Below are 12,317 nucleotides of genomic sequence, written 5' to 3' on the forward strand. Positions count from 1 at the left end.
GACTTTAGAATTCAGTTCACCTGGCTCGTTCGCCAACTCCGTTAGGACTTCAGCATTTTGAAGTGGGGGATGACATTCTCTTGTGGTAGACTCACCTGTATTCTAAGTTGAATTCTCTCTGTACCTGAAATCTTTAAACATGAGAATAACAATTATCTTTGGAAATGTACATTTTGGTTGGGGGGGGTAGAGAATTGTTGACTTTTATCACTACATCTACTTTTGATTCTTTTTCATTATTAGGATCTTGAGTTGGCTCCTGCTTATTATTTCACACAGCTGAGTGGAGATACATATTTAACACAGTCTGATTCTCATGAATCATTGGGTTCTATTTAGAAACTTCATTCAATTTCAGTATCTTAGGTTTTGATAAAATTTTTGTGTTCAGTTGCTGCCACCTCTCTCCCCCTCAATCCCTCTCTTCCTTCTTCCCTCCTCTTTTATTTTCTTCCTTCCTTCTTTTCCTTATCTCTCCCTCTCTCTCTTTGAAAATATTTGGAATGCTTCAAATGTTAAAATTGCCTTAACCTCTAAATTTTCCACTTAAAGTGTGGTTAGCCTGGAAAATCATTATCAGCCATAAAGTACTTAAGAAAGAGTACTTCAAATGAAAGGCATTTGAAAGTAATATTGTACAGTATCTTGATGATTGGTAAAAGATTGAGTTGGATTTTAAATGTTTAAGACTTTCAGAATCGGTATTTTGCAAGGTAGACTATGCTTGCATAACAGGCACTTGAATCTCGTCGAGTGAATGAATTAGCATTTTGATTTTGAGTAAAGTCTACTTTTACTGCTGAGGTGTTAATGCCCACCTATGATAGCTTTATATCTCTTTTTCCTTTCTGATCACATAGGACAGTTTTGATTTGCCTCCAGATTTTGTCGTTTAGCCTAAACATGTTTATATTTGAAGAATATTATTAGAAGGACCATTGTCGTCGTCAGAGGCCTATTTCATCTTTTGCCTTTGAATGGATTTTTGCACAGCTGAGCATGTGCACAGTTCAGCAAATGATCTGTCTCGGTCCACCTCTATTTTGTGCATATTCCTAGAAGAATGGCATTGTCTCTCTGTATGTCAAGTGCCCCTCCTTGACATGGCTCTGAGAGGTATTGTGTCTCTTCACAAGCATCTGGGGAAGGGGCGTTTGGGCTGCCTTGTGGACCTAGGGATGTAATCCCAATCTGTCGGGTGAGGCAAGGGGAGCAATTTCTGCGAGTGAAGATCAGTTTTGGTTTTATATGAATTTGGGTGGACCCAGGATGTGGGAACCACAGAAAATGTGAAGCAAAAAGCAGAGTTTTTGTGGAGGACGGGGAGAAAGAACATAGGGTAAAGCTATGCTTCGAGACCATTGAGGCAACTAGTTATTGTCTAGAAGCACAGCATATGAAGGAGATGGAGATTAGCAACAAGCATTACTGAAGACCTGCTTTGTGTCTGGAGCTACTACTTGGTGTTTCACGTTTATGTCTCGATTCATCTTCATAGCGACCTGTGTGGGATAATTATCCTCACTTAACAGTTTCAATTGCATAAAGTTACACAATTATTAGAGAGTTGGGATTTGGAAACAACGTTTACCATGGTAAAATAAAACGTTTGTATTTCATTTCATTTTATCTTTTTTTGGAGGTTCTATTTATTTTTAGAGAGAGGGGAAGGGAGGGAGAAAAAGAGTTAGAGAAACATCAATATGTTACCTCTCACGTGGTCCCCCACTGAGAACCTGGCCCGCAACCCAGGCATGTGCCCTGACTGGGAATCGAACTGGAGACCCTTTGGTTTGTAGCCTGAGCTCAATCCACTGAGCTACACCAGCCAGGGCTATATTTTAACTTTAGACACTTAATAACATCATAGCAAAAATTTTCATTTTCTAATTGCTATGTATTTTATCCTCATATTACTATGTTGACTTTTAAATAATTTTATAATGAAAAAATAATGTATGTTCACTGTTTAAAAACACACACAAGAAAGCACAAAGAATAAAGTAAAAGCCATCTCTTTACTGCTGTGTGACAACCATTGTTAGCATTTTGTGTGTGTTTCTTATGCATCCTCCTTCAGATCCCACCATGTCCCTTTGGCATCTCGTGTCCTCCTGGATCTCACTTTCCCCCAGAAGGGTGGGATCCACGGGCTCCTCCTGTCGCTCCCTGCAATGGGGCATTTCTAGAAGTGAGGCAGTCTTGGCTGGGGCACAGGTCTCAGGCCAAGGCTCAGGTCGGCCTTGGCCAGGTCAGCAGGATTAATGATTCAAGAGTCAATGGACCACAATGAGACTAATGGATAGTTTTAAGACTTCCTGGTCTATTTAGTACAGCCATTTAAGTTGTTTCTGTGTTTTCATGTTTAAATAATAGCGCCGTAAAAGGTAGCATTGCAGGTAAATTTTTGTTCCCATTTTGGCTTTTCTTTAGTCAGGGGTGTCAAACTGATTTTCTTTTCACTGGGGGCCACATCAGCCTGGCAGTTGCCTTCAAAGGGCCGAACGTAAATTCAACTCCTTAACAGTAAGGAGTAGTTCCATTTATACAGTCCTAAAATGATTTTGGCCCTTTGAAGGCAACTGTGAGGCTGGTGTGGCCCCTGGTGAAAATGAGTTTGACACCCCTGCTCTAAGTTATTTCAAGAGGAACTGCTAGGACCAGAGTTACAGCATGTACTCTATTAAAGGTCTTTGATACACATCACCAAATTGCTGCCATCTCTGGCAATGAGTTCTTTTTTTTTTAATAAGCCAAATGAGTTGATCAATCTTTGTTTATTTTATTAGATTTTAGTTGACAATTGTTTTATGAATTTAATATACAAATAACTAAATCAGATGGAGAATAAGGTATCCCTAGTTTTGAGCAGAAAGTTGAAGTATTCAGATGAAATAGCAAAAACAGGCTCCAGAAATTCATAAGGACCCTTGGAAAGTGTTATTATTCTGGACTGTAAAAAAAAAAAAAAAAATTCCTCACTTGAATTTAGGTGCAAAGTCAAGATATGGATTTTGAAACTATTACTCTTCTCATCTCAGGTTAGAGAAGCCCCAATTTTCATCTTCAATTTCGTGGCACCCCTAGGCCTATCACCTTGTGTCATAACAAGGCAACAGGAGTTCAACCTGGACAGAAGCAGGTACTCTGGTAAACGGAGTAATAGGCCCCTGAGGATATCTCGACACCTAAATCCTTGGAACCAGTAAATATGACTTGGTTATCTAGGTGGGCCCAGTGAGACCAGCCCAGCCCATAAACGCAGAGCTTTCTCCCAGCAGAGGCGGAAGAGGAAGTCAGACTTCTAGAACGAGAAGGATTTGGCAAGCATCTGTTGCTGGCTCAGAGATATGGAGGGCCACTTGCGAACACTGGAGAAAGGCCTCTAGAGCTAAGGGCAAAGGCCAGCTGACAGCTCACAAGGACTTCAGTCCTTAACCATAGCACACTGAATTTTCCCAGCAGCCTGAGTGAATTTAGATTCTTTCCCAGAGTCTCCGGAAAGGAACACAAACCTGCTGACACCTAAATTTCAATGTTGAGAACTCGGTTGAGCCATGTTGGGCCTGGATATCTGACTCACATAAACTATGAAATGCGGGTGTTATTTTAAGCAACTACGTTACAATATCTGCTTATGACAGCAGTGGGAGACTAATGAGTATGGGAAGAGATGCAACAAGTCATGTTTTTATCACCAGAATAAAGGCTCCCTAATTCTGTTCACTCATCTATAACATTTTAAAGTACTGGCAATGAAGCAGACCAAAAAATGAAACATTGTAAAAAAAACTATATTATTAGCTAGTTGCAAGTTTATAATTGTGATTTTGTTATTTGCTTATGCCCATAATCTTACCACCTATTATTGATATCTGCATATATGTGATTATTGTCTTATTCATTTTATGCACATTATATGACAATGCATGAATCTATTTTTCAATTAATGGTATGGTAATGTAGTAATGTTATTAAATAATCTTAATAAACACCATTTCTTATACTTCAGTAATATTCTATCACTTGATTCTGCCATACTTCATGTAGCATTTCCTTGGCACTCTCTGATAGTCTTTTTTTTTTTAAGATTTTATTTATTTATTTTTAGAGAGGGAAGGGAGAGAGAAAAAGAGAGAGAGAGAAACATCAATGTGCAGTCGCTGGGGGCCGTGGCCTGCAACCCAGGTTTGTGGCCTGACTGGGAATCGAACCTGCGACATTTTGGTTCGCAGCTCGTGCTCAATCCACTGAGCTATGCCAGCCAGAGCTCTGATAGTCTTTTTTTTATGATTGTCACCTTCCTCGAACTGGACAATTTCAGACAAATTCCTAAAATACTTGTCAGGTATTATGTTCATTCATATTGAATAGTATTTTCCTAAGAGCTAGATCTTGAAGATGGTTATGGTTTTCCTTAGCATCCTACATCAAGCTATTTCCTAACACTTAATCTGGTCTTCAAAATAAGATCTGACTCACTCTTTTTGTGGTGGTGTAAGTTTTTTAATAGATTGTGAAATTTGAAATTTTGAGTAGTAGTAAGTGAACATGTTTTTAAGCCTTTTGAGTTGTAGTAAGTATTTATACAATCAGTTTTGGAGATTATAACAAGTTTTATGCTGCCTTTGAAGTCAGCAGTAATTAAAAATAGTATACAAGTATACAGTAATGTTTTCTATTCATTTGTTTATTTATTCAACAAATATTTTTTAATGTCTTCTCTATGCCAGACACTATATTAGAGACTTGAGATGTAGTGCTGAATAAAATTGACTAGTTGATGTTTCTCTCTCACATTGATACTCCTCTCCCACTTTCTCCCTCCCTTCCCCTCTCTATAAATAAATGAATGAATAAATAATGTTTTTAAAAATATATCTGACATTGATTTTTACAAAGGTGAAAATTACATATTGCCTTCAGTTAGAAAGGCCAATTATTTTATGAGTAGAGCTACAGCAAATAAAGCATTTGCTTCTGCCTGTATTACCAGCATTTATAATAAAAATACTTTCAATGTGTGACTTTATTCAATAATCATTGATAAGTTTTTATACATATAAAATAGGTAAAGTAAGTTTCTGTAAAGAAAATAAGATTTATAGAGATGAATGGAAAGGGATCAGTATGTGTTGCGAAGCAGCAGTGAATTAGGAGTCTCAAGTTCTGAAAGCCGGCAGACGAGGCTAGCAGTGAAGAAAAGGACTGTGTTACTCAGTGGTCTCTCTCCATCTCTAGCCATCACCTCTCCCCCATCTCTCTTAGAGAATTTTAAGTAATGGGTTGTGGGCGACTTAGAGACTTTATTTTCTGAAACCTCTAACTCCCTAGGATCCAGTAGGTAGCGTGTTTGTGTAAAATGCTTCATTGGGTGTATGACATTAAGGGTCAAGCTCCAAATGACTCTATACTGAAACTGTCCATATCTAGTATTCTTACTTTGTACTGTTTTTAGATGTGATGTAATCTTAGTTAAAATACCTTTTTTTCCTGGAGACATAATTTACGTAAAATTTTAAGATATGCTTTAAAAGTAAGATTTTAAGAACTTGAGGGCAGGAATTATCCTTTTCATCTTATTTGTAGTCCACTGTAAAGCCTGACAGTTTTCCAAAGAATGTATTCATATGTTAATAAACTCCATTTAGTACATTTCCAAGTGGTCGTTTCCTGCATTAACCCTGCGTTATGTTGTTCACTCTGCAGATATGGTCCCGCCCTGCACGTGAATTACTTCGGTCAGTCAGAGTGAACATTCAATAATGAGTGGTGCAGCTCTGGGACTCGAGATTGTTTTTGTCTTTTTTCTGGCGTTATTTCTGCTTCATCGATATGGAGACTTTAAGAAACAGCATCGACTTGTAATTGTTGGAACACTGCTAGCTTGGTATCTCTGCTTTCTTATTGTCTTCATACTGCCGTTGGATGTTAGTACGGTAAGAGGTGACACTGGTTTTCTCAATTGAAAAGACAGTTGTAATCAGCATGTTTGAGATATGTTAGGTCCAAAGACAGCTAAATTGTGTAAGGTTATACTTACATTTTGAATTTAAATGTTACTGTGTTAATTTGATCACTAAAAAGCATAACCAGGAAGGTGGTTTGGGATAGATAGGTTGATACCCTCCAGTCTCCCTTCAGTACTTGGTAACCTTTTGATTTTCATTTTTAAACCACATGTTCATTGCTTTAGACGATATACAACCGCTGCAAACATGCTGCCGCCAACTCAAGCCCTCCGGAGAGTAGCAACGGCTCCGGACTGGACGCAACTGCTACCCCAGCTCCAAGGTATCCTTTCTCTCTCTGGTTCCCTCCCTCCCTCGCTTCCTCCCTTCCTTCTTTCCTCCTTCCCTCCCTCCCTCCCTCCCTCCCTCCTTTCCTTCCTTCCTCCCTCCCTCCTTTCCTTCCTTCCTCCCTCCCTTCTTTCCTTTCTCCCTCCCTCCTTCCCTCCCTTCCTTCCTTCTTCCATCCTTCCTTCCTTCCTCCCATATAATAGAAGCCAAATTGTTTAAAAATTGTCAGTTTTTAACCATCTGTTTGTCAGTTTATAACCAGGTTTTATATTTATAAAAGTTTATGTTCATTCTTTACCCACCCCTCCATCCTTTGCTACTAGACTTTTAGTTACATTTTATTCTGTTTAAATTTAAATCTTAAATCAGTTTGAAATATTTATTGGTGCACAAGGCCTTTCAGTAGATGCTAATGAGAAGCTTGGAGAAGGCCTGGTTCTCTAGTCCTGGTTCTGCCCCTTACTAGGAACGTGACTTCCGAAAACTTCTTTTCCTCTCAGCCACTCTCTGAGCTATAATGTGGGGCATGCATTTTCTCTTCTGCCTAATATACAAGGTTGTGTGTTAAAGCACAAGGAGGTTATTTTGGATCTGGGAGTATTCCTTTCATATTGCACATCCTTTGAAGTTGTCATAATTTTACAAAGAGAATGAATAAAATTCCAATTATCAAAAGGTTGTATTGACTTCATATCAAACTTCCAAGTGAAAAAAAACTGATGTTTTTCTATGTGTGTGTGTTTGTTCACCTTCAATTCAAAAATGAATTTTTACTTCAAAAAAATGTTAAACATGGTTTTATAAGTGGGTCTTACTGAGAAAACAGTGTGGGAGGTAGGAGAGAAGTGTATGTTTATATGTGTATTGTATACTTTCTTCAACCCACCAGATACGCTAGTGAGGAGAATCTAAAGAATACCTGGCCAGTATTAAAGTAGACGGCGGCTCATAGGACAAAAACGTTCACATACAAAAGATAAGATCCAGCAGAGAATCTCATAATAGAAAACACAAGGTGTGGCAGACTTTCTTAGGAAAATGTTGGGCTAACGTTAGTTTTCCATCATTGATCTCAATGCTGTCTCTTAATTTTTGCATTGAAAAATTGTCGGTTCACTTCTGCTCATAGCAATTACCTTCCAAATAGAATTACAAAGCTAGCTAAATATGTTTGACTTCTAGCACCATGGGTTATTTTATTGTTCAAATACACACTAGCTTAGATGAAAAGCTAATAAATATTTATTACAGTTTTTACCATTGCTTTAAGTAGTATGTGCATGCTTTTTATGTGGCTTTTATTTTTTTAAATCTAACAAGTAAGGGTAAATTTAAAACACAGATACTCCCCTTTGTAGCATCATTAAAAATTGGATACAGATCAGCAGCAACTGTGGATTATTGGGAGCCCTAGGACTGCAGGATGCCCCCCAGTCTAGGAAGACAGTGTTAATGAAAGAGTCTACGGTCAGACACACATATCAGAAAATTCAAACAGAAAAAATTATACGTAGGTGCTGGCACATATCTCCAGAGGAGCTGTGCTACGGTGACTATTAGTTAGCTTTCTGATTTCCAGGAATTGATCACCTAATGTCTTTCTCCTCCTTGCTTCCCTTTCCCCAAAGAACCAACTCCACAAATGGGGTGAGTGTGTGTTTTAAAGGCAGTCTTCAATTTTAAGGGTAATCATATCAGAGGTTTGATTTCCCAGCGCATTTGTTTTTAGGTACAGTGTCATTATTAGTCTATGCGGTGAACATTACGTCCTCAAACTGCTTTTCTCCCTTTGTGTGTGTTTGTGTAGTTTGACAGTCAGCTTTGGATTTTAAGTTTTATATGAAGTTTTATAAGTTGGAGTCAGTAATTTAAAATCTGAATGTAAATAAACCGCCGTATACAAATCAGTTGTGTAGTTCATTTAATTAGTCATCACTTAGGTTTAATTTTCTTTAAATTGTTATCCAACAGCCAACACCCATGTTTCAAGCCGTGGAGTTACATTCCCGACGGGATCATGCCGATTTTCTGGAGGGTAGTGTACTGGACATCACAGTTTCTGACATGGTAAGTGGCAGTGAAGAATAAAATTGTTAAATTCTGGCTAAAGTAATAAGAGAAGTGATTTTTTTCAGTGAACCTTCGTATTTTAGAATTTACTTATGTCACTTACTTTTCCTCTTAAGTTTTTATCCTTTGCCTTTTTGCTTCTTCAAGTCTCTGCCATCTTAAAAGAAAAGCAATGAAAAGAAAAAACAAACAAGAGAAAGAAATTAGAATAAATCATTTCCCCTGCCACCGTTCCCTTCCAGTTACTGCTTTCTCTCTCGCCCTTCAGTTGGACAGTCTTCTTCCAGTCGCGGGACTGTGGGAAACTGCTCCTGCGAAGGGCACCGCTGTGCCCGGTCCTGGTTTCCTTAGCCCAGCCTTCTGCACTCCTTCCTGGGCTCCGTTTCATTTCGGCGGTCCATTTGCTCAACGTTCACGTTCTCTGGGGCCCCGCACTTGGTCGTCCTGTTGTTACCTGGCTCTCCCTGCACAGCTTTCCTTGCAGCCCTGCTCTCGTTGCCTGTGATGCGCTCATTCCAGATGTTTTCTTCTACCCGCTACAGCTTCGTGTTTCTGCCCTGCTCCAGACTCGCACTTGACTGTGTACTGAGCACTTGAGATACTCTGCAGGCAGCGGAGCTCTAACACTAGAGGTCTTCAGCTTTGCAAGGGAAAAGTCATGCAGCGGAGTAGAGTGGTGCCCTTGTGAACTGATGTTCGCTGAACTCAGCTGGGCCCTCCACGCCACCAGACGTCGCTCCTTTGTTTCTCTAGGCTGTGTGCTCTTCGTTCCGCACAGCACGTCTTTCCACTCGCTTTCAGACCCCTGCGGCTCCCCTTGTGACTCTCTCTCTCTCTCTCTCTCATATCCCGGGAACACTGCCCTCTCCACTTGAACTCCTTTACTTCCTACCTCACAGTAAAAACAGGAGTCATCAGACGGCAGGGGTGTCAGCTCATCACCAACAAATCTTCCTTCCCACCTACCCATCTTTCCTTCCTTGCCCACCAAACATGGAAGCGTCACTACTAAAACTAATCCCTCCTCCTGAAATATGGACCCATTCTCTTCAGCCCTTTTTACCTGCAGTCACCTGTATTTGTGCAAAGCATGCACAATTCTCTCATCCTTAAAAAAAAAAAAAGAAACTAAAAGTCTCTCAAATCCCAACCCTTTCCAGCTTTCTATCTTCCACCTCAATGATCTGCTCCTCATCACAGTTAAATTGTTCTGGAGACGAACTGAAGTATAAGCTAGTATCGAAAAGTGCACAGGTTGTGTTTAGCTTGACGTTTTTGAAAGTGGACCAGCCATGTAACCAGCACTCAGATGATGATAAAGAGCATTAACAATGTCGGCGTGAAACCGGAAAAGCCGGCGTTCCTGTGGCCTGCCATTTGCCGGACCCAATAAGCAGAGACAGGGACTGAATCTGTGTGGGCGCTTTATTGAGATGGCCCTGGATCTGAGAAGACGGTCGGTTTGTACCCTAACAGACCATCTTACGTTTCCTTTCCAGCTGCCTTCTTATAAGGGGGCAAAAGTGTAGGTGAGGGGTTTGGCATTCAGGAGGGAGGTGAGTCAGATACAAGCCGCAGTCGGCAGTTTCCCCAGCATCGTTTCATCCGCTGACTGCTGACCGCTGACCGGTGGTTGTCTTCACCCGAGTCCCGTCTCCCTGGAACACAAAGCTCGCATACCTCCCTGATGCTTCCTGTCCCTCCTGGAGCACAGAGGCCAGTTGCTTGTGGTCTCCTGGAGTCGGGGGGCCACCCTGCAGTTCCTGAAACAATAGCTTCACATGCATTAATGACTAGGCTTATTAACTATTTCCTAAAACTAAGATTTTCTGACTCTTGACTCCCCCATCACCCAGAAGCTTCCCTCAAAGCCCCCACCCCGCTCCCAGTCATTGCCCTCCCCAAAGGTGACCATGATCCTCACTTCATCCCACAGGTGAGTGTGCCTGTTTTTGACCTTTAGAAACACAGCATTATACAGGACATACTTTTGTCTCTCTTCTTTGCTTATAGACTTGGAAGACTCTTTTGTGTTGTGTTAAATGTATTGGTTCTCTTTCATGTCTGTAAAATATTCCACTTTTTAAATATATCATCGTTTATGCTACCCAGCCAAACATCTTAAATGAATTGTCTGCATTTAGTGTGTTCATTTCCTCACTGCTTACTCTTTCCTCAACTCACTGAACTCTTTCCTACCCCCACCTCTCCACGCACACTCCCAGGTTCTTGATTTACTTGACCTCTTGGCAGCATTTGATTCTACTTGCTCTCTGTCTCCACTTTAAAACACGTGCTTCTCCTGGGTTCTGCTCCATACATCCTGCTGAGTTTCCTTCCATGCCTCCCTCCTGTTCTGTCAGAGTCTCCTTTGCTGGCCTCCCCTCCGCCTCCCGTTTTTCTGCTCTCCTTTAAAAGTAGGTATTTCTCAGGGGTCAGCCACAGTTCTTTGCTTCTCACTCTACACACTCACCCTTCCAGCTCTCGTGCTGACGTTGTTTCAGTATGGTTGATGTGGGGACGACTCTGAGTCTGGGTGTGCTTCTAACCCCGCCTTCTGACCTCTGCAGCTGGAGAGCCAGCGATTCCCGTGCAGCTCCTTTGGGATGTGTCCCGGGCACTTCAGCATCAGCACACTGACCACCGGTCTTCTCCCCTCCCGCTCTTTACCACACGGATAGCTCCAGTTTTGTTCCCTTTAAGGCCATTCTTCATGCTGAAACCTGATCAGTCTTTAGAAAACTGAAATTTTATCATGTCTCCTATCTGTTCAAGAAAGTGGTTCCTTTCTATTCTTTGGATATAGTCCAAACTCTTCATAAAGGTTTTAAAACCTTTTTTTTTTAGACTTAGAGTAAATCACTCACTGTTGTATTCTCAGCTGGGCATTGTGATCTCCTTTGCTCTCATGAATATGCTTTGTTCTACCCCAGATTTAATATTACAGAAATATTCAATCCCCTGTTTTAGTTTGTTTGGTATTAATAATTACTCAAAATCATTTGTTTGTGAAAAGAACTATACATTATAGTTGAGATTCACATATTTCTGGTATTTTGAGATTAAAAAGATATATCAAGTGTATTTAATCATATTTTTTCCACCTGTCTAGGATCCTGTTGCCTTTTATGCAGTCCTATGCAAGATCAGGGGGCTTTTCCATCACTGGGAAGATCAAGACTGCACTGATAGAGAATGCAATCTACTATGGCACCTATTTGCTGATTTTTGGAGCATTTTTAATTTATGTAGCTGTAAACCCACATTTGCACTTAGAATGGTAAGAAAAATCATCTTCTTAGCACTGCTTTTTATATTTCCATTTTATAAAATTAATTTTTATCTCACATATGTAGGTAAACATATATTTCATCAAGAAACATAACAAGTTATATATTTTATAGATGCCTCAAAAAAATACCTGAGTAATTCATTTTACTAAGATGGAAAATAGAGAAATGCCTGAGTAATCCGTATTACTAAGATGGAAAATAGAGAATAGCATCTGCTGTCCCTGAAAGGGTAGCTGAGGATGTGAAAGTCTAATTTTTTCATATAAAATGTTAGCCGTCCTTCAGGGTGGTGTTTTTCTGAAAAACCATTTAACACTCGTTAGTTTGATTTTACCTTGTTGTGGGGAAAGTTTCCCGTCACAGCGGCCTGCGTCTGCTCTCGCAGGAACCAGCTCCAGACCATTGGCATCGCCGCCGCGAACACCTGGGGCCTGTTTCTCCTGGTGCTGCTGCTGGGCTACGGCTTGGTGGAAATCCCTCGGTCGTACTGGAACGGAGCGAAAAGAGGCTACCTCCTTATGAAGACTTACTTTAAGGCAGCCAAACTGATGACCGAGAAAGCAGACGCGGAGGAGACTTTGGAAGATGTCATGGAGGTAGGCGGCTTCCCCCTGAGCGTCAACAGCGAGTTGTGTGTGTCTGCTTGTGGGTACAC

General features: G+C 40.6%; 1 protein-coding gene across 6 annotated transcripts in view; it reads left to right on the plus strand.

Annotated features, from left to right (window-relative positions):
* LMBRD2 (LMBR1 domain containing 2) overlaps positions 1 to 12,317 on the plus strand; it is a 44,404-nt gene that overhangs the window by 3,513 nt on the left and 28,574 nt on the right. For all 6 annotated transcript variants that reach the window (XR_004901892.1, XR_004901891.1, XR_004901893.1 and 3 more), the window contains exons 2-6: positions 5,710 to 5,939; positions 6,197 to 6,294; positions 8,271 to 8,366; positions 11,482 to 11,649; positions 12,048 to 12,258. Coding sequence is in view for 3 of the 6 variants with exons in the window: in XM_028524328.2 (XP_028380129.1) it covers positions 5,766 to 5,939; positions 6,197 to 6,294; positions 8,271 to 8,366; positions 11,482 to 11,649; positions 12,048 to 12,258 (747 nt within the window). In the remaining 3 variants the exon portion in view is untranslated. The remainder of the gene's footprint in view (positions 1 to 5,709; positions 5,940 to 6,196; positions 6,295 to 8,270; positions 8,367 to 11,481; positions 11,650 to 12,047; positions 12,259 to 12,317) is intronic.

Source organism: Phyllostomus discolor, chromosome 3 (assembly GCF_004126475.2).
Source record: "Phyllostomus discolor isolate MPI-MPIP mPhyDis1 chromosome 3, mPhyDis1.pri.v3, whole genome shotgun sequence".
Classification (NCBI taxonomy): domain Eukaryota; kingdom Metazoa; phylum Chordata; class Mammalia; order Chiroptera; family Phyllostomidae; genus Phyllostomus; species Phyllostomus discolor.